This window comes from Diplodia corticola, assembly GCF_001883845.1.
Source record: "Diplodia corticola strain CBS 112549 chromosome Unknown scaffold26, whole genome shotgun sequence".
NCBI classification, from domain to species: Eukaryota; Fungi; Ascomycota; class Dothideomycetes; order Botryosphaeriales; family Botryosphaeriaceae; genus Diplodia; species Diplodia corticola.
In genome coordinates, this window is record NW_017971505.1 from 369,383 (window position 1) to 394,689 (window position 25,307).

At 58.3% G+C, this 25,307-nt stretch overlaps 10 protein-coding genes across 10 annotated transcripts; 7 read left to right on the plus strand and 3 right to left on the minus strand.

The window, feature by feature from the left end:
* Positions 1–823: 823 nt before the first annotated feature.
* On the plus strand, positions 824–1,057 carry BKCO1_26000119 (uncharacterized protein; the record flags this gene model as incomplete). Its single annotated transcript, XM_020273375.1, has 1 exon — positions 824–1,057. The coding sequence occupies one exon, from the start codon at positions 824–826 to the stop codon at positions 1,055–1,057; it is 234 nt and encodes a 77-aa protein (XP_020130163.1).
* Positions 1,058–2,109: 1,052 nt separating this feature from the next.
* Positions 2,110–3,621, minus strand: BKCO1_26000120 (uncharacterized protein; the record flags this gene model as incomplete). The annotated part of the gene is made up of 3 exons (XM_020273377.1): positions 2,110–3,159; positions 3,212–3,373; positions 3,442–3,621. The coding sequence occupies 3 exons, from the start codon at positions 3,619–3,621 to the stop codon at positions 2,110–2,112; spliced, it is 1,392 nt and encodes a 463-aa protein (XP_020130229.1).
* Positions 3,622–4,002: 381 nt separating this feature from the next.
* Positions 4,003–7,307, plus strand: BKCO1_26000121 (rsc complex subunit rsc9; the record flags this gene model as incomplete). The annotated part of the gene is made up of 6 exons (XM_020273378.1): positions 4,003–4,097; positions 4,150–4,365; positions 4,415–4,671; positions 4,806–5,114; positions 5,172–6,180; positions 6,230–7,307. 6 exons carry the CDS (start codon positions 4,003–4,005, stop codon positions 7,305–7,307), a joined length of 2,964 nt encoding a protein of 987 aa, XP_020130228.1.
* A 570-nt stretch (positions 7,308–7,877) lies between these two features.
* On the plus strand, positions 7,878–9,220 carry BKCO1_26000122 (c6 transcription protein; the record flags this gene model as incomplete). The annotated part of the gene is made up of 2 exons (XM_020273379.1): positions 7,878–7,952; positions 8,009–9,220. The coding sequence occupies 2 exons, from the start codon at positions 7,878–7,880 to the stop codon at positions 9,218–9,220; spliced, it is 1,287 nt and encodes a 428-aa protein (XP_020130227.1).
* A 3,130-nt stretch (positions 9,221–12,350) lies between these two features.
* Positions 12,351–15,017, minus strand: BKCO1_26000123 (opt family small oligopeptide transporter; the record flags this gene model as incomplete). Its single annotated transcript, XM_020273380.1, has 5 exons — positions 12,351–13,154; positions 13,217–13,438; positions 13,491–14,351; positions 14,405–14,638; positions 14,709–15,017. 5 exons carry the CDS (start codon positions 15,015–15,017, stop codon positions 12,351–12,353), a joined length of 2,430 nt encoding a protein of 809 aa, XP_020130226.1.
* A 304-nt stretch (positions 15,018–15,321) lies between these two features.
* Positions 15,322–16,906, plus strand: BKCO1_26000124 (fad dependent oxidoreductase; the record flags this gene model as incomplete). Its single annotated transcript, XM_020273381.1, has 6 exons — positions 15,322–15,350; positions 15,421–15,581; positions 15,639–15,698; positions 15,758–15,996; positions 16,054–16,584; positions 16,634–16,906. The coding sequence occupies 6 exons, from the start codon at positions 15,322–15,324 to the stop codon at positions 16,904–16,906; spliced, it is 1,293 nt and encodes a 430-aa protein (XP_020130233.1).
* Positions 16,907–17,834: 928 nt separating this feature from the next.
* Positions 17,835–19,337, plus strand: BKCO1_26000125 (n-terminal nucleophile aminohydrolase; the record flags this gene model as incomplete). Its single annotated transcript, XM_020273382.1, has 1 exon — positions 17,835–19,337. The coding sequence occupies one exon, from the start codon at positions 17,835–17,837 to the stop codon at positions 19,335–19,337; it is 1,503 nt and encodes a 500-aa protein (XP_020130232.1).
* A 1,763-nt stretch (positions 19,338–21,100) lies between these two features.
* Positions 21,101–21,310, plus strand: BKCO1_26000126 (uncharacterized protein; the record flags this gene model as incomplete). The annotated part of the gene is made up of 1 exon (XM_020273383.1): positions 21,101–21,310. The coding sequence occupies one exon, from the start codon at positions 21,101–21,103 to the stop codon at positions 21,308–21,310; it is 210 nt and encodes a 69-aa protein (XP_020130231.1).
* A 1,220-nt stretch (positions 21,311–22,530) lies between these two features.
* BKCO1_26000127 (polysaccharide export protein) lies at positions 22,531–23,916 on the minus strand (the record flags this gene model as incomplete). The annotated part of the gene is made up of 2 exons (XM_020273384.1): positions 22,531–23,241; positions 23,332–23,916. The coding sequence occupies 2 exons, from the start codon at positions 23,914–23,916 to the stop codon at positions 22,531–22,533; spliced, it is 1,296 nt and encodes a 431-aa protein (XP_020130230.1).
* Positions 23,917–24,491: 575 nt separating this feature from the next.
* Positions 24,492–25,281, plus strand: BKCO1_26000128 (nad dependent epimerase dehydratase family protein; the record flags this gene model as incomplete). Its single annotated transcript, XM_020273385.1, has 2 exons — positions 24,492–24,536; positions 24,595–25,281. The coding sequence occupies 2 exons, from the start codon at positions 24,492–24,494 to the stop codon at positions 25,279–25,281; spliced, it is 732 nt and encodes a 243-aa protein (XP_020130235.1).
* Positions 25,282–25,307: the final 26 nt, after the last annotated feature.

Genomic DNA, 25,307 nt, shown 5'->3' on the forward strand with positions numbered 1-25,307 from the left:
GCCCGGTGTCACCCCATCTGCTCGCCACCAGTCTCCTTGGCCCCAGCACCCGCCCGACCGCCCGCTTACCGCCAATCAGGGGTGGAAAAAATAACGCCGCGACGCAAGTAAGCGGCGGAGGAGCCAGGAATGCCCGGAGAAGGAAAAGAGGGCCCGTTCCGCAGGCCGTTTCTGGAGCCAGGCCCTCGGACTCCCCCAAGACGCGCTTACCGGGTTTGCGCACCGGTGGCTCGAGCGGCCACGCTGCCCTTCCCTGCTTTCCCCGGACTTTGCGTTGGTTGGTCGCGTTGGGCTTTGCTGAGCCGCAGAACGCTGGCCCAGGCTCGGGAAGGATTCGCTTCGGCCGCCCTGGCCGTCAGCTGCATCTGCCCTGTTCCCCCATTGCCAATGCGCGGGAGCGAACGGAGCGGAGGGACGCGATGGGGGCCATAGGGCCCCGTTGGGCTCAGGTGATGTTTCTTCCCTTCCACCTTGGTGATCTCCGCGGTGTCGTGATGCTTGGAGTAGGAGTCAGGATTTTCTTCGAGATGGGAACGCAGGGCTGGCTCGTATATATTGAGCCCTGCTGCGCGGCGGTAGGTGAAATCTCCATCACACAACAGGTGAACACAGCAGCAGCAAACCACCACAGCTTCCTTCCGCTTGCAGAAGAAAAACCAACCAACCAACCAAATCAGCAACCACCTCTCCACTCCATTCCGTTTTAGGAAAATCCACACTCAACTCTACAACAACAAATCACAAAGAGACTACAAACTCCCAGTCTCTATCCAAACCAACCAACCAACCAACAAAAACCACAACCACAACCACCACCACAAAAATGAGCTTCCGCGCCTCGCCCATCCGCGCCTTCCTGCGCAGCGCCCGCAACCTCGTGGCAGAGCCGCACCCGCACGGCCGGTACCCGGTCAACCGCGCGCAGATGCACGCCATCAACTACGGCTTCTACGCCAACAAGTTCGCCCGCACCGCCTCGTGGTACGTGCCCGTCGGCACCGCGCTGCTGGGCTGGCCCTTCATGGCCATGTACGTCCTCAAGCGCACCGGCATCTGACTCCTCACGCCCCTGGTCATCGCCGTCGACGGCATGGGGAGGAGCGAGGGCGACTTCGTCAGCGCCGCGTGGGAGGTGTCCGACTGGCAGGACGATGTGAGGAGGGAAGAGGAGAGGAGAGCGCGGAGGAGGGCCGAGGGCGACGCGCTGGATGTGGTGAGCTTGATGGGGAGGATTGAGGCTTGGGCTTGATTTGGATTGGGGTGGCATGGCATGCTTGGGGGCGTTTTTTATTGGGCTGGTTTAATGTCTTGTTGAGTTTTGCCCGACAGGGTGACTCCCCCCCTTTTTTTTTTGTAAATATGACTTGAAAAGTAGTCGGTTTAGACCAAACTGTTCAAAGTATTCGCTCTTCCAGATGCAACTGTGATTAGTCGCTTTAGTTTCTTGCAAATGACTTCTTGAAGATCGCCAGCATGTAATGTGTTGATAGTATATAATTGCGTTCACCTGCGCCTTAGGTCTTTCTTGAAACCAGCAACGTGTGATATGGGGATGTTCCAAGCTTAATGAGAACTAAAAGCACACTTTTGACTTTGTCTGCAGAGTTCGAACGTTTGATCGTTTCATACACCGGCCCCGCAAGATGCTATACTCCATGTAGATTGGCGATCAAAGTAGATATCGCCCAGACATAGAGTAAAGCAGAAAAAGAGCTGCGGAGCCCGGAGATGCTAGCGGCATGACCAGGCGGTATATTGTTTCATGACTTTGCAAGCACTGACCTAGAAGGTAACATTCACTGTCAAAAATAAACCGGTATTGAGACTGCGATGACAGGGGGTTTTTTTTTTTTTGGGAATGGTGACTATTTATTAGACCCCCGAATAAAAACAAAACCGGCTGACAAACTAAAGTCGACATCATTATAATCCTGAGCCTAGCTCATTGGAGCAATTGACATCAATTCATGGAATCAATGAGCTTCGTTCAACATGTGCAGTCAGATTTTCTTTGCATCCATGTCCTCTTTGAGAGACAAAGATTTTTTTCCGCCTTGACGCAACGGCAGATCAGAGGTATCTTTAGGGTCATACATCGGGAGTAACGGATTACTGCAAACCCAGACCGACACGACGCCAGTTGGCAGCCACATCTTGGCAGAGGGTGATAAAGGCATCATCTTCAATGCAACCCACGAAAAAGTCATTGAGCATGTCTTCTCTGTCATTCCGAGGCTGCGCTGCAAAGGACTGAAGGCGCCCGGAAGCATCAGGTTGGGTTGCGGTTCTGAGCAGCTCAGCAAAGCCTTCATCATCTACACAGTCTGGCTTTCTGGTCGCATTAGCTGCTGCTGCTTCGTTGTCCAAGTACGATTTCCTCGGCGGGTACAAAGGCTTGTTTCTGTCAGCGTTGTCAATCAGTGGTCCTCTCAAAGGCGATGCCCCCGGACGTAAGCCCATCAAGCTTTCTGAACTGGGTGTGTGGGATGCCGAAGCTGGCTGTGAGTTGAAGTATTGACTCGTAGAAGACTGAGGAGTGAGTGGGGGCGGCATTCCTGTACTATGCTGGTGGTTATGCTTAGTCGCATTGGGGCGGAGAACATATGTCGGGCCTTTGAGAGGCGGAAGATTAGCAGTAGAAGGGCGGTTGCTTGAGGATGGCGGTCTGCCGCTAGCAGCTTGAACTCCCATGAATGAATCTCCCGATGCGCCACCAGAGCCTTGGGAGTTTGGTCGTAAGAAAGGGAGCTCGCGCCTAGGAGGTATCATGTCCATGAGACTCGGGGCGAGTCCAGCAGCTGGCGCTGTTGAGGGCCGCCGATCACCCTCATCAAGTCCGTTGGGTTTACCGAAAATGGACTGCTCGTTGCTCGTATAGTCTCGCAAGGAGTTCTGTAGTGCGAGACGCCGCATACCAGGCGGAGATGAAGGGTAGTCAGGAACTCCCACGGTGGAAGACTGCGAAAGTTGCACATCCGACATAGCGCTGCTCGGTCGACTTTCTGCAGCAGCCTGTGACGGCGGTAGAACTGAACTGTCTGAAGCTGGCGGTCCGGAGGGAGCTTTGCTTGTGAACATCTTCACGCCTGAGCGCACAACGAGATCGTAGGCAATCTTGGCGTCGCTCATTGAGTTGAAAGTGAGCTGCATGCGCCGAATCTAGGCAATCAGATCAGTTCCATAGAGAGGTCAAGACAGCATTCAAATTTACCTTTTTCGATGATCTCTTGTAAAGAATCCCAAGAGCTGGCTGGTTAGGGCGGATCATGGCCGAGATGGGAAGATCATCATTGCGAAGCGAAGTACCATTTGCCTGCATAGCTGCAAGCTGGGTCTTCGTCTGCTGCACTTTTTGATGCACGTCCAATGAGTCCTGGTAGGAAGAACTGCGTCAGTCAGGCTGCCCAGAAGGGTGTTGACTGACTCATGAGTCAGCCGTACCAACACTTTTCTCCCGATGGTAATCTTGAGGTGCGGCGGAGCAAACGTGAGAGTGAGTCCAGGACTCATTTCATGCTCCCACTCGAAAGGCTTCTCAGCCGTGTCAGTGAACGAGTACTTCCTCAGGCTGATGGATATGTTGGAGGCCATCTGGGCAATCTCCGGCGGCTTCGCAAACATCTGCACCCCAGGCGAGAACGATCGCTGGATGAGGTGAGAGTGGGCGGCCGCTGAGCACGAGGATCGTTCGGTTGAGGTGATGATGCGGGATGCGGTGTTGAGTGCGCAGGCAGAAGGGCGGCTGCGGGCGATTGGAGCTAGTGCCGGTTTGGGAATCGCTGGCGAAACGGGCCCTGGCGCTTTTTGGGCCGGGCGGACATGGGCGTTGCGAAGCAGCGAACGAGCTCAGGCGTCTCAGTCGCATCGCCGCGCATCTCCTCCACCGAGCCTTGACGAGCGCGCGCGTCTCGCCCGGTGCTCATCTCCTCCACACGCGCCATCCTCCCCGCCCCGCGCGCCGGCCGCCCCAATCGCGCGAATCAGCTCAGCCCGCCAGTCACCATGGCGCCAGAGAGGCCGCGCGAATCCTCGATCGAGCACACGCCCGAGTATGACGACTTCATGAACAAGCTCGAAGACTACCACGCAAAAAGAGGGTAAACCCTTTGCCCCTCCCTTGCTTTCCGCCCATCTCTAACCTTGGCCTAGCACCACGCTCGACCGCGAACCGAAAGTCGGTCAACGGCACCTGAACCTGTTTCAACTATACCAACGCGTTTGCGAGGAAGGTGGATACGACAAGGTCTCCGATACCAAGAACAACAAACTGGCCTGGCGCCGCATCGCCGCCGACTTCATACCTCCCGACCAAAACCCCACAACCCAGGCTTTTATCGTCAAGAAGGCCTACTACAAAAACCTTGCGTACGTGCCGTCGGAACGCCGCATCAGTTCCGTCACTAACACAACTCAGAGCGTACGAGATCAAGCATTTCCACGGCAAGGAGCCTCCACCAAAGGAGATTCTCGAGCACGTTTCTGCAAAAGGCGGCGATCTTCTCAGGCGCACCAGGGAGAACTTCTCCGCTTCGTCAAATCGCGAGCTCGAGAGCTTAACGAACGGTCAGGACAAAGACAGCGACGAATCAGAGGAAGAAGCGCAGAAGACACCCAAGGAAGACAAGATGGATATCGATGGGCCACCCGGTAGCACCGGCCGCGTGACTCGAGGTGAGTGGTGCCAGGCGCGTACGCGTTGTTTGGCGACCCATCATTCCTGCGCCCACCCCAAACTCACCAACCTCTCACCATCGGTCTTGCCATGAGCAACTTATCTCCAGCAATGGCTAATCCCCTCTCGACAGCTTTGCGACAAGCCCCGCCCCAGCGTGTTCTCTTCCAGCCGGAGGTCTCGTCAAGACAAACACGCTCCTCGGGCCAGCACAATTCTCCTACGCCCGGTTCATACTCGCAGCCCAATGGCTCCTTCAGCGGAGGCGGTAACAGCATGAGCATCATAGCGAACTATGAGCCGAAGCCGGTCGTTCCTTCCAACGTCAAGCCTGTCATGACGCCCAGCAACAACCCAGAGCACTTCCGCAGCCTCCGCAGCAGGATGACGAGCAGATACGCGAGGCCTCCTCCTCAGAATAAGGGGATGATGCTGCCAGGAAGTAAGTGGTCGCGCGCATCCAAGTGTGTTCCATGCTAACTGCGCACTCACTCTGCAGCTGGCTTTACAGGACCGAATATATATATCAGGGCCTTGCTTTCCCTCCAATCAGGCAGCGTCGAAGAACAAGCGTACGCCCTGCATCACCTCGTAAAAATTTCACACGAGCGAGGAGACAAGTATCGATTTGACGGCTTCCCCGGCCTCGCTGAAGCTCTGATTGACCGGCTTCTCGATGTCAGCACGCTCTTCTACGGTTTTCACTGGGAGATCTGCTATATTGAGGATGAGTCTTTGGAAAGGAACGATACGCTCAATGCGATCAGCGGAACGGCAAAATTGCTCCAGAAAATCCGATCGCACCCGCTGCTGGATTTTACAGACGACGTGCAGACCAGAGAATTCAGCGAGGCGCTTGGCCGCGTCAATGAGGCCGGGCTGGTCATTCGTAATCTTGTGATGCTTGACGCGAATGCTCACTACGTTTCTCAGCTGCCATTGATTCAGGATTTCATCACCATTGCTCTCAATCTTCCTCCCCGGTCTTCTGTCATCGAACTGAAGCACTACGCACTCGAAATCGCCGAGCAGCTGTCGAGGTATTGGATCCTTAACTCGGAGCATCACCTGTATCAGACGCTGCTTGCCCAGCTGGATTCCAGCGATCGTGGGACCATCATTACTGCGCTGCGGGCCTTGTCTCGGATAGCAATGAACGCGAATCCGAGATACGAACTGATCAACGTACCCACCCAGGTCATTCAGCACGTGTGCGAGTGGCTGCTAGTGGAGGACGAGCAGCTCCGTGAAGCATGCTTGGATTTCCTCTATCTTTACACGGCCACGACTGAAAATGTCGAGACATTGATACAGCACACTGACGTCGAAGGGCTCGTGAAGCAGCTAGTCAGGCTGTTGCTTTATAATGCACAGACAATCAAACTGCCAGTCCCGACGAAGGCGCCGGGCAAGTCAGCCAACACGGCGCCTGAGACGGCACCGAAGCTTGCCGCTTCGATCATCGACCAGCTACTGTCCCTCGATGAACCCGATCGTAGCTCACAATGGTTTGTCTCTGGGCTCCTCGTACCTGTACAATCCTAACTTTCGTTGCAGGCTCAAGACGTGCTTTGAAGAGGACCCTTCGGGGGAAATAACGCAGATTGCCCTCTGGACAGCTTACAATGCGGCTTTCCAAGCGCCTATTCAGAAGCTCACGACTCAGCAGCAATCCTCGTCACTGCCCTCTACGCCTGGAAGCACGGCACCCTCTGCAGCCCAGGCAAAGGCACCGAAGCCTATGATGGCCGCCAAAGACTTCATTACCAACGTTTCCAACACGTTCCCCTCAGCCGCCGCGCAAGTCATCACTGCCGGAGGGGTGCAAAAATATACCATCAAGGGTATCCGTCCCCGGACCATTCCCGTGGACCTGAGAAATCGGCCGTACATCAAGTGCCGATGGGTGTCGCCGCCTTCGTTTCCGTCGGGTTCGCAAGCTGGGGGTGAGGAGTGCGGTGAGTTCGTAAAAGAACCGAAGCAGATATGGGAGCATGTCTTGCAGACGCACCTTGGGCTCAGCAAGGACTCGAATGGGAAATGGCAGGTCGAGGAAGCTGCGACCAACGGAGTCAGCGAGGAGAGTGAGACGAAGGAGAAGCCGAAGAAGCTGGACTGCCGGTGGGCAGGCTGCTTGCACTTTGGTAGGGCAGGCGCGGAACCCACGGTCTTCGAGGTCGGGAGGCATGTGCAGACGCATCTTCCGGACAGCTCGGAGAAATCGCAGATCCGGAACCAACATAACCAGCCTGGCAGCCTTGCACCGGAAGCTGGCGGGGCTGTGCAACAGCAGTATTACGGAGCTTTTGGCCCTCTGCGTGGAAATGGCCGGGGAGACCAGAGCAGCGAGATCAGATGGCTCAATACGGCAATGGACGAGCGCAGCGTCGCACAGAGTCTTTCCGGGGCGTCTGCAATGGTGCTACGCAGTCTTGCCAGGCGGCTGAACGCGGTGACGGGGCAAGGGAGCAAGGACACGGGCGAGGACACGGACATGGAGGGTGAAGAGGGGGGCTGGGTACGCAAAGTGTTCGGGCCAGTAAAGGACGATTTGTTCTTCGTCATGGCGCACAACCAATCGCTGAAGGAGGGGATCTTTGATCTCTTGAGGGAGATCAGCAGTGCTGGGGCTTGAGTTGGGAGCAGTCGGCACTGGGTGTACAATAGATGCACAGGCGTTCTGGTTGACTGGATCATGGGCAAGACGGCGGAACGCAGGCATGGGCGTTTCTTCGATTGGAGCAGCACGCGAGCGGCAGGATTCTGAGATTACTCACGGGCTCGAGCCAAGAGGCCGGGCGGTGACGACGCATTTGCAGGCTGGAGGCATAGATGGATTTTATAGCAGCTAATCATAGGTTCCAAGCAAATGAGCCAAGACGCGCAGAGTGCGGATGAGGGCGGGCGAGGGGGCGAGGGCGGAGCGCGTCGCGATAGGGCCATGGCCGGATCAGCCGGGAGCTGGAATTGCCGCGCCATTAAGCGGCCCGTGATTGGTGACGGCTCCAGAGTCCCTTTGACGCGTCGTGAGGCTTAACTCGAGGAGCCTTTTAGCTACCTCGAACAGCGCCTAATTTTAGCCTCTGGCTGTCCGAAGCCAGGCACCCGCCACGACTTCCCTTGCTGCGACACCTTGATAGACAGAGACACGCCCGGCTGCTGCACGGCCGGCTCGACAGGCCTCTCCCAGCGCGCGCAACCCGCCATGCCTCCTCGGCCCCGCAAGGGTCACCGCAAGTCCAGGACCGGCTGCACCAACTGCAAGCGGCGCAAGGTCAAGGTGAGTGCTGCAGGCAGCCCTGATCGCATCACGTCTGGCCGCTCACGTCCCCGCAGTGCGATGAGATAAAGCCCGAGTGTGGGAACTGCGTCAAGCATCGCATAAGATGTGACTACCTGGACTCGACGCTGGCCATGACCCCACAGTCGTCCGCGGCCGACGTCCAAGCATGCGGCTCCACATCGCCGCAAGACGCCAGCATGGCCGACGACGGGATTCCGCCCATTGACCCGCGCTTCATGGGCAGTCCGACGCCACTGCATCACGGCCACGAAGTCAGCCTGGCGCTCAACGTCGTCGACCTGGAGCTGATGTACAACTTCATCACCTCGACGTCGCACACCATGTCGTCCATCCCCGAACTGCGCAACCTGTGGCGGCTCGAGGTGCCGCGCATCGCCTTCCGGCACGACTTCGTGCTGCGCGCGCTGCTGGCCGTGTCGGCCCTGCACATGGCCCAGTTCAAGCAGGACCCCGACGCCCGCGACTTCTACGTGGAGCGCGCCCTGGCCCAGCACCGCCTCAGCCTGCGCGAGCCCATGGCCATGCTGCAGAACCTGTCGGCAGAGAACGGGTCCGCCGTGTTCGTCTTCGCCGTGCTGACGGCCGTGCTGTCCCTCGCGACGCCGCGCCAGCCCAACGACCTGCTGGTCGTGGGCGACGGCGCCGGCGGCATCACCAACTGGCTGTTCCTCCTGCGCGGCGTCAGCTCCGTGGCCGACAGCTCGCGCGAGTGGATCCTGTCGGACAACATCGCCGGCATGGTGCACCGCATCAACGTGCCCGTCCTCGACGCCGAGATGGCCGCGGAGGAGGGCCCGCCGCCCGAGGACGAGGAGCAGGAGCAGCTCAAGACGCTGCGCCGCTTCCTGCAGCGCGACTTTGGCGCCGACGCCGCCGACATTGCCGACGGCGGCAACGGCGTCCCGGACGAGCTGCGCGTCTACCTCGAGGCCACGGACAAGCTGTCGCGCGCCTTCGCGTACTTCTCGCGCTCCAACTCGCGCGCCACCGACAGCGAGGTCCGCGCCATCTTCATCTGGATCTACCGCGTCTCGGACGAGTACCTCGGGCTGCTGACCCAGTTCCGCCCCCACGCCCTGCTCATCTTCGGCTACTACAGCGCCCTGCTGCACCGCCTCGACTCGCTGTGGTGGGTCAAGGGCTGGGGCACCCACCTCATCTCGCTCATCTACGGCCAGCTGGATCCGTATTACCGCGCCTTGCTGCGGTGGCCGATCGAAGAGATCGGCTGGGTGCCGTCGTAGCGGCTTCGACTTCGACTCGGCTTCCCTTTCCTCCTCAACCACGAGAGCGGACATGCCCAGCCGGAATTCTGTTTCAAGCGGGTATTGCATGCAGATCTGCAGGCCTTCGGTCAGCTCGTTGCGCGTCTCTCACACCTCTGTTGTTTTCATCAGTACGTGTGGGCGGACGTTAGCAATACGACTCCGAGCTTGTGTGGCGATTTACCGAAGAGATAAAGTCAAGGAACTGCGCCGGGCCGTCATGCTCGTCGACGGCCATCGCCGAACGCCGATACCGAAGCTCCGTCGTCGCACGGGAGGTTGCTTCGACAAGAATTTAGCGGTAACGGCCACTACAGATGGTTAGCTGGAAGGGCTAAATTCACGATCTGATCTGCGAACGAAATGCATGGAGAATAGGCTTCAATTTCTTGAACATTATTGGGATTGGTAGACAGGGGCTAGTATGGTGCCGAACAAGGAAGGAGTTTGAACTGGAGTAAGAGACGAGAGATATCAACGGATCCACAGATCCAGTCACGTCATAGCAGCATTCTCGGGCCGTGTAAGAGCAGCAATACACATCGCCGTCCGTTTTCAAGAGCCCTGCCGATCAGGTTCGATCTTGGACGCACATTCGCTTCTTGCATGGGAACTGGAGGCTTGCCAAGCTTCACCACAAAGACTTCCCGAATCGGATTGGATGCGCGGATTCACAGCTGCTGCCGACAGAAGACACAATCAATAGCAACTGTGTTCTGAGCACGAAGTTGATTCTCAAACTTCAAGGACACGCAGCTCGTCGCTGCGACAAGATTTAAAAAAAAAAAAGAAATTTCACATCATCGAAAGGCAGTCTATCTGGTGCTCGTAAACCCTTTCTGTGACCAAGGTACTAATCGCGTCTCTGAATAATGGCTGCTCCTTCCTCGGTACACCACGCCAAACTTTTGAACAACACGTCTCGGAAACTCCAGCAAACGCTGAGACGTCACTAGCCTCCATCGCTCGTTGTAGTGAAAGCTCAGACAGTCGCGTGCAGCAGCTTGACTGTGGCCATCAGGTGGAGCGTTGTGCTTCTGCTTCTGCCGGGAAAGACCGCATCGAGACCGTGGAGGTGCGCCTAGGCTGTAGAGGAGGAGGAGAAAGAAGTTGAATTTCCCAAGGACCTTAGAGAAGAGGGCGTTTGTGCTGGCGCCGTTGGCTGTGGCAAAGGTGTTCATGGTAGAGAGTTGGAAACTGTAGGCGTCCTGTATTGATGATATATGTTGATGATTGTCATCAAGCAGTTCTGATATTGATGTGCATATAAGTGGGCATGTGGTACCTGGAAATAGCAAGGTTCCGACATTGCGGGAGAACAGGGAAGCAACAAAAGTAACCACTTTGTAGTATGGTCAATCGTCCGTCCATTTGAGCGCACGCGATTGGCTTAGGACGGACGATTGACCACACTGACAGCTTGTAAATGGAATTTTGGCTGGATAAGCCTTTGCGCCTCCCACTTGCTATCTTGATCATACGACAAGCTATGTTAGCCCGGCATGAGCATAAATTACTTCTCGCCCGAAACCGTTTTTTCGCTTTAGCTCACCAAATCAACCTGCATATGATAACAGTTTTATTGTTGATATGTATACTTGGGGTAGGAGTCTCGATTCTTCGATTACCAAACTGTATTCTGACTTTTTGTATGGAGAGCATTAATAGGTAATCGGACTGTACCATTGAATCGTGATGATGCTGGTCATCTTCCTTGATTGTCACCGTATCCGCAGGTAGTGACGTGCTGGATTCACGTTTCTTGTGCCCCTTCCGAGAGGAATTCGCCCAAAGTTTCCGGTTGGATTAACTTGTGTTACTGCAGACGTCGAGTCCATCCCTGGTAGAACATTGGACCCTTTCGCTGTGCTCCCGTGAGAACACCGTGCCATTTTAAATAGCCCTAGCCACATCGCCGCTGCCGCATTTGCGCTCACATGCCCAAGCTTGCAGGCCACCTCACATGTACGTTGTCCCGCAGCAGGACATCCGCTTTGCGGAGCGAAAGGTTTCCGAAGACCCGGATCATGCAGCCATTGACCTCGCCGGTAACCAGCAGGCGGATACAAAACCAAGTGTTTCGGCTTTCTCAGCCTCAGTGCCACTTGTTTCCAAACGTGGACGATGCAAATTGGACCTCACGAACAAACATTACCAAAAACTTGGGTTAGAATGGCCATCTCCCACTGGAAAGATGCACTGCGGCTGTCTCCTTTCGTGATGTATGACCAGAGTATCAGCGCTCCGCATCCGCATCTCCCATGGTCCGGGAGCGCCTCTCAACTTTTCTGAAAGAAGAAAAAAATGGATAGCTTTATCATGGACTCGGAATGCTGAACGCCTCCACTGTGTAAGGATGCTGGCGTCAACCGCGAACTTATGTTGCGAGAGATCAGTGACAATTGCGCGGGACGCGACGGGTGTTGGAAGCAAATCATAAGCAAGCCACCGAGGAACGGGAAGTAACGAAGGAAGTATTGGGAGGTTCGGAAGAGCCCTCCAGAAGTGTCGAAAAATCGGTCGTGAAATTTACCGTTTCCGAAAGTCAGCCCCATTTCTCAAAGAGCAAGTGACGATTGGCTGAGTGGTCTGTACATGAGGACCTTTATATGCATCATCGTTGCTAGAAGGCAACCGCGCGGATACATACATGGCAAGTGTCAAATGACGTCGTCGGGGCTACACTCGCGTGACTCTTCCTCTGCTGTGAGCGGGTAGATGCGCATGCGGCAGATGTCAAGATACTTTGCTGGCCCATCAGGACTTTGACACTCAGCCCAAGGCCAGCTGCAGCTGACGCATGCCTTGCCCAACGGTGACTAAGTGACCCTTTTGTAAGCCGATCTGTGCTTTTTGTTGTGCATCCTGAAGGTTCTGCCACCTCCAGACATCTCACCCATCATCACGCGTAAGCAAAGAGAGTGCTGCATCCTCAAGCATAAACAAACCCGTACATCATCACTGTATGAGCATCACAGCCCCACACGAAAACCAAACAAACAAAAAGTGATATTCAAACGCCTCATATTCAAGCCCCTCACTCCTCCCGGCCGGGCCCTCCCCAGCCTCCCATCACAACACCCCCCCACACAGACATCCCTCCCAACCACTACCACTTCTCCGGCCCAAACGTCCCACTCTCCGGCACATCCCTCCACGGCGTGCCCATCCCATCCACCGTCGTCCCACTAACCGTATTGCCCCACCAATCAAACACGCCACCAGGGAAAATCACCGTAAAAAAAATCACAATCGCACTGACCGCCACGCCGCTGTCCAACGCGGCCGACAGCACATAATTATACTTGGCCCACCAATGCGGCCACTTTCCCCTGATCCACTTATTAAACACGAAGCTCACCGCAAAAGCCGTCGTGTAGTTGATCCCCGTCGCGGGCGGCAAATTCCCGGTGCCGGCGAAGAAGAGCGGCCAGTGGATGGCGGCGAGCCAGCGGCGGGTGGGGAATTTTTTCTTGAGGAGGTAGGTGACGACGGGGAGGAGGGCGCCGATCCAGAAGTAGTGCAGGAGCCCCGAGTAGATCTTGCCGATGCTGTAGAGGCGGGCGGGGCCGATGGCGCCCCAGATTATGGACGAGGTGAAGTTGACGCGGCCTTGGGGGCAGGTGTAGCCGTTGGGTTGGTCCGAGGAGCAGATGTCTTCGATGTTGCCGAGCATCCAGAGGAGGACGGCGTCTTTTGTTTTGTTGGAGGGGGGGATGTTAGTTTTTTGCTTGTGCTTTTGTGGGGAGGGGAGGGGAGGGGAGGGGAACGACGGACTTTGGGTGAGAGAGCCCATGATGCAGGCTGTGAGTTGGGCGGCGAAGAGCGTTCGCTTGGGGATTTTCATGTAGAGGCCGAGCTTCATGTCGGAACAGTAGTTCATGGCTTGGCTGAGAGCGGTGTAGGCGTAGAACTGATGGTCACGGAGCGTCAACACGTTAGGCCGGGAAGGTCAGGTTGGATTGACAGACTCACCTTGAAGATAAGCATGACGATGGGTTTCCCAGGAAGCAAGTAGCCTGAGATGATCTCGCCAAGCACAGTCAAGACGTTGGCGTTGAGATTCGCCACGGCGTAGACGGTGCCGACGGGGATGATGTAGACCATGGCCATGCCGAAAGCAACGAGGACGCCCCAGACGGGCATTTCTGTGTGGTAGACTTCCATGCAAATGATGCTGATGGCCAGAACTATAACCTGAAATGGGTCAGTCCATGGTACAGTACCGGGAACAGTTTCCGGGGCTTACAGTGATGATTCCAAACCACCACCATGGCACATCCTTGTACCTCATGAGCAAGCGTGCATGGACGTCTTTCTTTCTGTCGCCCCTGACTGCATTCCACATGTCGCGCCAGTAGTACAAGAAGATGTGGACGGGCAGGCAAGCCATGACGGCAAAGGAGAGACCGTAGCTCAAGGCGAAGGTCGCAGGCATGAAAATGGGCGAGTAGGCCTCGTACTGCTCCTGCAGAAAGTTGCCCCGCGCATCCACAATCTTGGTCACATTGTAGACCTGGCCGGTGTTGTCGTACGAGTCAGATCCAGACAAGGGCAGATAGCTGGTCCACCAGGTGTTCGTGTAGTACAGAATGGGCGCCACAAGGGCGAAGTGGAAAAGCCAACCGCTGAAGACGTTCGCCTGAGCCCAGAAGGGAACGACCAAGGGAGAGCCGTTGTAGGCGACTTGGCTCCAGTCGAAGGTGGTGGGCAGATAGCCGAGGCCGGTGGACATTCCGAACAGGTTGTTCAGGACTTTGTTGTTCGGAGCAGCCCAACAGATGAAGGCGAAGGTACTCAGGCCGGTAAAAATGAAGCCAGGGAACCAGTACCAGCACCATCCTCCGACAAAGACATACAGGAAGAAGCGGTATCGAGAGATGGACCAGCCGTCGGCGATGGGATTCGCGCGGCTGTGCAGCGTCTCGAAGAGTGCGGCGTTGGCAAGGGTGGACGGCCAGATCATCTGCGGCGGCTCGACGATGAAGCGGTAGCAGAGGCCAGCCAAACCGAGACCAAACAGCTGCATAGACAAGCCCAGCAGGAACTGGTAGCCAACGGCGGCATCGGTGTGGTAGAAGGCTTTCTGGGCTTGGATGATGTCCGTCGCCTGAGAAAAGCGGCCGTCAGTTCGTAGTCCAGCGAGCCAAAAGGCGGACATACCCAGGAAGTTCCGAAGCTCAGGTTGGACATGATGGTGATGACGGCATGCTCCTTGATGTTGAAGTGGTGATCCGGGTTGATGACGAGCGGGTAGCCGAAGACGCGCACCGTCTTGACGGGCAGAGCTTTAGCCACGGCGCAGCCCAGCGGGTATGAGACCAACTGGGCGACCAGGGAAGTGATTGTCACACTCGGGTAGCGCATGGAGAAGAACTGGTTGATGCCAGAGCCAACCTGTATGCCGGGGTTAGCGCATCGCTTGCGGCAGGGCGGGAGCAAGGGCATGACTCGCCATGGTGAAGACGAGGCCCAAGACCCACATGCGCAGGGTGTTGATGGGCAGATGGTGGTCGTCGGTGTTGGGAACGTTTGCGCGCACTTCGGCGCAGGGCGAGTTGTCCGAGTCAATGGTATACTCCTTGTCGATGTTTTCTATGGCGCCGGCGGTGGCGAACTCGGCGTCGGTCATGGCCTTGGGGTTGGAGGCGGAGAGGACGGCGGTGGTGCCGACCTCGGGCTCCTTGGTGTCGGAGACATAGTCATCGGACGGCGGGCTGGTGTTGGTGGTCTCGATGTCTTTGGCCATGGCGGCCTTTGGCTCGTGAGAAGTCATGGCGGGAGTGGGGAGGGTCGGGTTGGCAGGGGGGCGGCATTGGGGCTTCTCTTATATGCAGAAGCGGGCTGGGCTGGTCTGATAGGAGGCTGGTCGGGTCGGGTAGGTAGTCCTATCTGGTTATCTCCAGGCTAAAGGGAGTTGCGGGGGTTGGAGTTGAGGGACGGCGAGTCGCGTGGGGTTGGGGTGCAGCAGGTCCACGCGCAGAAGGTCCAAGCGAGCGGCCAAATGTCGTGCCATCGCCACATAAGAAGCCCGGCAGTCCAGCATTGCCGGGCCACTGCACTTTCAGCCGCAACGAACAATGGAAGCCCCGATTCTTATCATCGGCAGGTGAATCTCTGACACAGAAATTCCCCGGCCATGGTGTGCCCGAGCGCTGACCTGTGTTTGATATAATCAGCGGCACCTTTGGCGCCTCGACCGCCTACCACCTCGCCAAGAGAGGCTACACCGACATCACCTGCATCGACAAGAACCCTTTCCCTTCGGTCGACAGCGCCGCCTACGATCTGAACAAGATCATCCGCACCGAATATGACGAGCCGCTGTACTCGGACATGGGTGCGTCAAGCACAGACCCTTCGCCGTCCGCCAGTCTCGAGCTAACCCTTCCGCCAGCCATTGAGGCCATCCAAGCCTGGAGGCAGCCCTTGTTCGCTGACATCTTCCATGAAACGGGTGAGTGCTCTCAGCCGAACCATCTATAGCATTGCAGCATTGCTGAGCCTTGCCCCAAGGCTGGCTGGTCACCACAAGCGGAGACCCCGAGGCGGCCAAACGCCTCCGCCAAGCCTATCAGAACCTGGTCGACCGAGGGCAGGCAGAAGGTGTCGAGTTCGTCGAGACCAAGCAGGACATCGTCAAGCACGTGCCGCAGCTTGCCGCCGCCAAAGGCATCGACGAGTGGAAGGGCTTCTGGAATCCGCAGGCTGGCTGGGCCCATGCCAGAAAAGCACTCGAGAAGGTCGGCGGCGAGGTGAGCTGTGCGACTTACCCCGCTTCCGAGAACCGCATTGATTGACGCGCCCCAAAGGCCATGAGCATGGGTGTACGCTTCATCGGTGGCCCCGACGGACAGATGGTCGGCATCGAGGAAGAAGACGGAAAGGTAAAGGGCGTCAGAGTTGCGTCCGGCAAGGTCCACACGGCATCCAAGTACATCCTCTGCACCGGAGCCGCATCTCCAGCCGTGCTTCCCGAACTGGCGCCGCATCTCTGGTCCAAGTGCTGGACGCTTGGCCACGTCGAAGTGACGGACGAGGAGCTCGCCCAGTTCAAGAACTGCCCGGTGGTTGACAACCGAGAGCTCGGTTTCTTCTTCGAGCCCGACCCGGAGACGCGTTGGATCAAGATCTGCAACGAGTTCCAAGGATACCAGTATCGCGTCGGCGAGTACCAGGACGGCAACAAGACGACGCAGTATTCGGTACCCTACTATGCGAGCGAGCATCCCGGCGAAGGCATTCCGGAGGAAGCTATGGACGGCATCAAGAAGTTGGTAGATGCTGTGATCCCTCAGTTTTCCGGCAGGAAGATCCATGGGGCGTCCATCTGCTGGTGCACGGTAAGTAGCTTTGTCCATGACTCGAGCGTGTCTGCTGACAGGCTTGCAGGACACGGCCGACCGCCACTTTCTCTTCGACTTCCACCCAAAGTACCCAGGCAACGAATTCTTGCTTGCTACCGGAGACTCGGGCCACGGATTCAAGTTTCTTCCAATCATCGGGAGCTACATTGCCGATGCGCTGGAAGGCAAAGAGAGAGGCCTCAGGCAGGAATGGAGATGGCACAACCGACCATGGGGCCATGATGATTCCCGGCCTGGGGAGCGGGTGAAGGACCTGAGAGAAGTGGGTCTGGGGAAGCGATCTGCACCTAACCTTTGAGTTTCCAGACATGTCTCTAATTCAACATAGTTTTTCTGTGACGTGAAAATCAATTCTAAGTGGGATGCGAAGAGCTGGGGCTTCGAATCTTGTAGGGCATGGAGCCAAAGAATGTCAAAATCGAAGGGAAAATCCCTGGAGCTGGCTGGCCCTTGTTCCCCTCGTCTACCCGAAAGCCGGGGAAGCAGGGGATTAAGACGGGCGAACGTGCGGCCAGCATTGACAGAACAAATTGCGTCAACGCATAATCGTGCAGTCACCCTCGCTTGGAAATTCTGGCCGACGGCGAGCTGCGGCCTTTTTTTCGCCAAAGAATAATGAACCGACGCTTCGTTCGTCGTTTCTTTTCGTCCTCGTAAGATGCCTGAAGTCCTTTCTTCGTGGCGGGGTGGATGCCGTGCGCGTAACCAAAGAAACAAAGCTGTCTGCAACGAGCAGTGTTCGTCATTGACCCTGCTTGAATTTCAGGTTGAGGGGAGCGTATCTGCTATGCGAGTGAGCGCATACAAAGGATCCTGGACGGTGACAGACAGCGATGGGGGACGAGATGAGGTTGGGTGTTGCAGTCAGAGCAGGCGCGACGCGAAAGACGAGGGCTTTCCCGTGCCGTGCTTGCCCCGCGACGCGTCTCTGTATTCCACGCACAACCCCGGATGGAGATAGGCTTACCGCTACGACTACCCGAACCTCGACCATCCAGTGACGCTTTACACATAAAATCCCATCTCACTCCCTTCCATCCTTCAACCAACCCTTTCATCTAACTTCCCCTAGAGTACTATCTACAAGAGCTTGGGATACAGACACCTGTTCGCTCCTCAACATCCCCCACTTTACCAGCTCCACCGTCCACCACATCACCACAGTTAATCTCCATTGCATCCATCCCCCCCTCGCAACAACCCTCCACCAACCCCCCTCCACAAAAATGTCCTCCCCCACCAACACCACCACCCCCACCATCACCCCCCGCATCATCATCCACGGCGGCGCCGGCAACATCTCGCGCGCCAACCTGCCCGACCCCTCGCACGCCGCGTACCGCGCCTCCCTCCGCCGCATCCTCTCCCTCGCGCGCGCCGAGCTCGCCGCCTCCGACCCGCCCGCCACCGCCCTCGACGTCGCCACGCGCGCCGTGTCGCGCTTCGAGGACGACGCGCTGTTCAACGCCGGCCGCGGCGCCGTCTTCACGCGCGGCGGCACGAACGAGCTGGAGGCGAGCGTCATGGTGTCGTCGGTTGGACGTGGTGGGTATAGGAAGAGGGGCGCTGGGTGCATGTTGGTGCGGCGGGTGAAGAATCCGGTTTTGTTGGCGAGGGAGATCTTGGTGAGGTCGGCTGAGGGGGCGGTAGGGGAGGAGAAGGTGGGTGGTGGCGGGGCGCAGGGGCACGTGCAGTTGTCGGGGAGTTATGTGGAGGAGTTGGCGCGGGGGTGGGGGTTGGAGATGGTGGAGCCGGGGTACTTTTTCACGCAGCGGAGGTGGGACGAGCATGTTAGGGGGCTGGAGCGGGAGGAGGGGGCGGCGGTCGCGAGCAGTGAAGATGTGGAGGCGCCGCGGGTGTTGATGGGGGATGGTGATCCCTCTTGGGATGGCAAGGAGTACCTCCCGCAGGGCACCGTCGGCGCCGTCGTGCTCGACCGCTTCGGCACCATCTGCGCGGCCACGTCGACCGGCGGCCTGACGAACAAGCTGCCCGGCCGCATCGGCGACACGCCCACGTTTGGCGCGGGGTACTGGGCCGAGGAGTGGATCGAGGACGACGACGACGACGACGTCGGCGAGGGCGACGGGTCCTCCTCTGCCGCTCCCCCAGTCTACTCCAGCACCATTCCTACGATGTCCTACCACCCCGCCGCCGCCTCCGCCGCTGCGCGCTCCCCCATGGACAAGCTTTCCCGCGGCGACATCGCCAGCCTCCTCTCCGACTGCCTTCCCTCCCTGTCCCCTGCAGCCAGCCCTTCCCCCGCCGACGAGAAACCCCACCCCCCTCCTCGCCGCCACCGCCTCCGCCACGCCGTCGGCATGTCTGGCACCGGCAACGGCGACTCCTTCCTCCAAGTATGCGCCGCGCGCACCGCCGCCGCCATACCGCGCTTCTCGTCTTCTTCTTCTTCTTCCCCTCATACCAAAAAGTTTCTGCGAGACGGCATGGCGCGTGTGGCTGGGCCTGGTGGGGAGTTGCAGCGCAGTGCGGGGGAGAGGTGGGGGGTCACGGGGGAGGGGGAGGGGGGGATTATCGGGATTGAGGTTGTGGTGGCCGAGGGGGATGGGGAGGAGGAGGGCGAGGGCGAGGGAAGGCGGCAGGTGAGGAGTTGGGTTGGGTATGATTTGAATTGCGGTGGGATGTTTAGGGCATGGGTTGATGGGGAGGGCAGGGAGAGGGTGGCGGTGTTTGCGGATGAGGATGGGTTGGAGGGGGAGGAACGGTGAGGTGGAGTGAAGGCCTTTCGTTGGGTTTGTGGGGGATGGAGTGGCCCGTTGAGGTTTGGAGGAGGGGGACGCATGAGTGCTTGTGTGGCTGGGGTGAAGTCTGCTTGTATTGTTTCCCTTTTATTTGCAAGTCATTGAAGGATGCAGGCGTGGCTGTTGCGACAAGCCGCTGAGCATCTTGATCGCCGGCTTGCGAATCGCTGCGACGGCCTGGCCGACTGCGGACCGAAGCGGATGAGTGCGGCGTCCAAGAAACGGCGCAACGCGTGTCGCCTGCTCGAGTGTTTGGTTCTCAGATCAGCAGCACGATGCGGGGAGGATCGGACCTCAGCAGCAGGGTGGGGTCGATGTCGATGCGAGAGAAGATGGGTGTCAGCGTCGCGCCAGCAAGGCGCCGGGCCGCTGCCGCCGCTAGGTAACTAAGTACTAGTAGTGGCACAGCGACCTCTTTCCACGACCACAACCCAGCGTCTGCGAGATGAGCAAGACGGTCGCTGCCTTGTTTCCCCCCCTCAACCTGTCTCACTGACGCCCTCAGGGTCCTCGATCAGCACCGGCAAATCTTTCCTCACTTGTCCAGATCGGCACCTCTTTTTCCGCCTTTGCAGCAATCTCACTCACTCTTGCCATGATGCTTTCGCCTCCGCCTGATTCTTTTCCCGGCCCGCTCGTCATTTCCAGCTCCACGCGAGTCATCCCCTACAGCATCTCAAATCCTAGAGTCAGCAGCCCCTTGCTCCTCGTATGGCGGAGACTCAGGCCCCTAGCCCTCTGCACCGGTCAGCTCTTCATACTTCCCACAATGCAGCCACAGCGCTGGATATAGCCCCCTTGACCTATACCTCTCCGACCCGGTGCCGAAGCCGATATGAGACAGAGAGGAGCTGGGCAGGGCTGCTCTCTGGCCTGGCAACGCAACGTCCCTAAAGCCCGCACGGCCCTGACGATCCCCACGAAAGTGGTAGTGGAGCACCCGTTGGCACGCGTCTGCCTCGTGGCACATCCCGGGTCAGCGTGCACTCATCGTCGAATGGGAAGATCCGTCTCCCGAAATTCCATCCTTTCCCCGACGCACAGGGCGTGGGGCCTTTCGCGGAATACCCAGCTCATTTCGGAGGCTGCGCGTCCGATGGTTCAACACGTCCTGGACCCTTTTGGATAAGGTTGCAGCACGGCACGCCAGAACGCCCAACGTTCATTTGCCCGTTCTGCGGAAAACACCCTGACTCGCCGTGGGAAACCCGTTGAGCACGATTGCCGACCGGATGTGGCCCCCGGCCTCCCTGCGCCTCCTTCCGTTGTTTACCCAGCGCCCCATGTAAGGCGTGCTGTGCTCGTGGAGCGACCGAGTGGGCGGGCGCGGGAGGCCGACGCGGCAAGCAAGAGTCAAGCGCAGGCCGCAATCAAGTGTAGAGGACAAAAACGAGGGGCCGCCGCCGCCCAATGTGAGTTGCCCTCCGCCGTTGGCAGTGAAGAACAAAACAGGGACTTGCAACCATTTCCGGCTTCTCCACAAAACTCACTCCCCCAAGATACCCACGCTCTTGACCGGACCTCGAACGACCATTGTGACCGAGTCCATCCCTCCCGTCCGTTGATCTTCTGTTTTTCCATCACTCCGCGCGAGGATTCAAAAAGGTGGGAGAACACAATCGTGCCTTTTGGAAGCACGGTCCTCTCAAACCTTTCAGCCCCTTATTGACGCAGCAAAAATCATAGCGAACAACAAGAGAGATAATCTCTGTCCATTTTTCAAAAGAATCATGGGCGCAACAATCATCGCCGGCGTCGTCATTGCCGTCATCGTCGTCGCGCTGGCCGGCGCCGGCTTCTGGTTCTACCGCGCATACAACATCGACAAGGCGAAGAAGACGGCCATGGCGGGCAAATGGTCGGGCGCATACAGCACCGGCGCCTCGTCAGCGTCGGGCGGTGGTGTTCAGCAGCCGGGGCAGCCGGGGCTGCCTCGGTAAATGCAAGGGGAGAAACGGAGAGAGAAGAGAAGAGAACGAGAGACGGCGCGGCGAGAAGGGATCGAAAATTGGGGAATCTGCCAATGGAATGGAGAGCAGGGCTGGATTGTTTGTGTTTGCTGTTGTTGTTCTTTGCGAGGGGGTCCTGGGGTTGCTTTTATATGATTGCCGGCTATCTGCGGAGGCGAACGGTCATTAGGGACGCTCACTAACTCCGGCGGGCGGGGGAAAGGGAAGTTTGACTGCTACTGCTAATTCTGGGGGAGGGATTTAATTCCTCGAACACACCTCTAACGACTTACCGAGGCAAATGTTATACCCATTTATTGCGTTCGCTTCATCGCTTCCGTCCCGTACGCTCTTGGTTGACGCCCGGTTCTTGCTGTTTCGAGCAAGGCCTTGTGAACAGCTGCTATGTCCCCACGACTACTCAGGACGATCTTACACGGACAGTCCAGCCTACTGAGAGGCATTTAATGTTGGAGCGTTAAAAGGGGCCGCCAGTACTTTGAACCTATCCCGTAGCAGCCTTTCTATGACTATCATATTGGGGAGCGCCGCTTCCAACGCGTCCTTGACAGCAAACGTACCGATCACGAAAACGAGTCAAGATGGACTGATCATGAACCGAGGCTGTAGCCAAGATCCCAAGTGTGACATGTGACGCAATAGGCTAGTCCATTCGCTCTGGTAACGTATCATGAAGGGGGTGCGTACAAGTTCTTGGCCGGGCGCCTTGTGACGTTCACTGTGCATATCAGTAAACATACAGATTTCAGCCGTCTTCGTGCCCTCGCCTCGGCTTTCCGTCCCACTGACAAGGCCTTGGTGCCTCGTTACGTCTATGCCACTGGCAAGGCCACCGGGTCTTTGCAAACATTCAACAAGCCAGCTGCTCTTCGAAACATACTTTCCAAAAAGTCATGACTGCGATCTTCGCACAAAAGAACACATCCGTGAGAACATTACAATGCCTCCAATGTGGTCGTCATAGTGATGTGCTATTGCCTACTGACTCTCCGCGTCGTAAGGAGCCGAACTAGCTGCTCCATGTGCTCTGTACTCTAGGTGACCATCAAACTATGCAGGTAACCATGATAGAGAAAAAAGAAAGAAGAAACCCCGGCTACCAGCAATCCAAACCCTTCGTCCAGTGTCTCGTTATATGTACCACATGAACAAAAAACCCCAGCACGCATCCGAAAACGGAACCACCTCCCTCAGACATGCGCCCAGCCATCGTTCCTAAGAACCTGCATCTCATCGACCGCACAAAACGCGCCAGGCTCCCTCCTCCTAAAATCCTTCTCCCACAGCCCGACCCGCGTCTCCACCACCACCTCCTGCCTATCCAGGCCCCACGCCATCAGCCGCAGCGCGCGATTCTCCCACATGCCGTAGAAGATGTCCCACGCCGACAGCCACAGCCTGCCGTCGCCGGGGTTGACCGCCGCGTACGCCGCCGCGCTGTACCCCACGCGCACGCCGGGATTGACGAAGACGCCGCGGCCGTCCGAGTAGGGGTTGTCGGCGTGCACGAGGCAGCACTCGCTGGCCTCGAGGTGGGCGGCGGCGAGGCCGTCGGGCAGCGCGCGGAAGGCGAGGCGCCGCAGCTTCGTGTAGAAGGGCGCGGCGTCCATGGCCATGGCGCCGTTCCAGCAGCTGGCGACGGGGACGGCGCCGTCGGCGAGGACGCCGCCGGCGGCGGTCGTCTCGCTGGCGTGCGTCGTGTGGTCGTGGCCGCGGTGCGTGAGCGCGTGGCGCGACGAGGCGGCGCGGAAGTAGGGGAAGGAGGTCGAGAGCGGGGCGTGCCCGTCGAGGTCGCGCGTCGCGAAGGTGTCGTAGAAGGCGGGGGCGTGCCGGAAGTCGAGGGCGCAGGCGGCGGCGTAGTGGCCGGCGTTGGTGCGGAGGAGGGCGAGGATGTCGCGGGCCTGCGGGGAAGCGCGGAGGTTAGTTCAAGGGTCCAAAGCGAGACGAGGGGGGCAGCGTCTTTTGCTTTTTTTTATTGGGCGTCGACGTACGGTGAAGACGACGTCATTGAGGAAGAGCACGCGGTCGAAGCGTTCGCCTTTGCTCTCGAGCTCCTCGAGCGGCTTCAGCGTGCGGTTGCGCAGCCGGGCCAAGTAAGGGATGCGCCGCTTCTCCTTCTCGCCCGCCGGCGTTGTGATCCAGCCTTCGCCGGTTTTGTCGCCCTCGAGTTCCTGCTCGCGGGTCGACGGGTCGAGTATGACGGTGGTGCGGACGCCGGCATGTTCCAGCTCGGCGTCGAGATCGCGCAGGGCGCCTTTGGTGTCGTCGCGACTGTTGCTCTCGTATATGCTCACGTAGACGTTGGACGGGCCGAGCGCCTCGACCAGCGAGAGCAGCGCGTCGTTCCAGTGTGAGCGGAGCAGCTGCTCGTCATGGAGGTGGATGGTCGATATGAATATTTTCTCCCCTTTCTCGTAGGTTTCGGCCTCGTGCTCGGCGGTTTGGTCGACGGCCTGGAGGGCGCGGCGCACGGAGAGCACTTCAACCAGGGAGTAGAAGAGCAGGAGGACCGGGAGCAGGTCGAATAGCAGGGTGCGTGGGAGGCGTGAGAGGCGCGTGTAGCGACGAGGTAACATGTTGTTGTGGTGACGAGGCGAGGCAGTCCATCGCCGCGGTGGTTTAGGAAGTCGTATTCATCGCCGTGTGGTTGTGCTCGTTGACGCGGCCGCCAGCGTTCAGGCTTATGGCCTAAGCTCCGGCCTGCAGGGACTAGCTCGGCCAGGCCGCTGCAGAGAGACGGCTCGGGCCTGGGCATCACGCAGGAACCCGGGGGGAGCGGACAGTCAGTACAGCAATCGCGAGGAGAATGAATTACTGTGTATCGAGGGGCAGCGCGATGCGTTGTATGCACCCAAAGTCCGCGCTAAAGCCGGGCCAGGGCGGAGCATTGCGCCATTAAGCTGTTATCCAAAGCGGCAATGACGTTCCGCCACAATTCTCCCGCGATCCGCTGAGGTCTTTCGTCACCGGTGGATGCCTGGACCTCGGCGACCTAGCACGTACCTATCTCTTTATCTTTGACCAGCCCCCGGAGAAATCGAAACAAAGCCTCCAGACACCGGGCAGTCACTCAATCAATCACCGCCGTACCGAACATCAATCACCTCTCAGTACCACCATCACCACCATCACCACCACCACCACCACCACCATGGCCAACATCAACGCCCTACTCGCCGGCAGCACCGGCCTCGTAGTACGTCCTCCGCAGACCCTCCCTGCCATCAACCACTGACCCAACCGACCACACGCAGGGCTCCAACATCCTCACCACCCTCCTCTCCCACCCCTCCATTGCCCACACGTCCGCCTTCACCCGCCGCGCCCTCCCGCACGACTCCCCCAAACTCTCCACCCTCCCCGCCTCCCCCTCCCCCGACCAAGACTCCGCCGCCCTCTGGCCCACGCTCATCCCGACGGCTACACCCACGCCGACCCTCTACCTCAGCGCGCTCGGCACGACCCTCGCGCAATCCGGCAGCGCCAGCGCCCAGCGCCTCATCGACTACGACCTGAACCTCGCGCTCGCCACGGCCGCCAAAGCCGCCGGCATCAAGACCTTCGTGCTGATCTCGACGGCCGGCGCGAGCAGCGGGTCCGCGTTCGCGTATCCGAAGATGAAGGGCGAGCTGGAGGAGGCGGTGCGCGCGCTCGAGTTCGAGCACACGGTCATCTTGCGGCCGGGGCTGATCGTCGGCGAGAGGGCGGATGCGCGGCCGGCCGAGTTCGCGCTGCGGAAGGTGGCGGGCTTCGCGGGGTGTTTGGGCAACGGGTTCAAGGACTTCTGGGCGCAGGACGCGGAGGTGATTGCGAGGGCGGCGGTGGCGGCCGGCGTGAAGTGTGTGGAGGGGGCCGGGGAGAAGGGCGTGTGGGAGGTGGGGCAGAAGGATATCGTGAGGTTGGGGAGGACGGAGTGGGCGGTCGAGGAGCAGAAGAAGTGAGTGGGGAAGGTGGTGGTGAGGAAGAT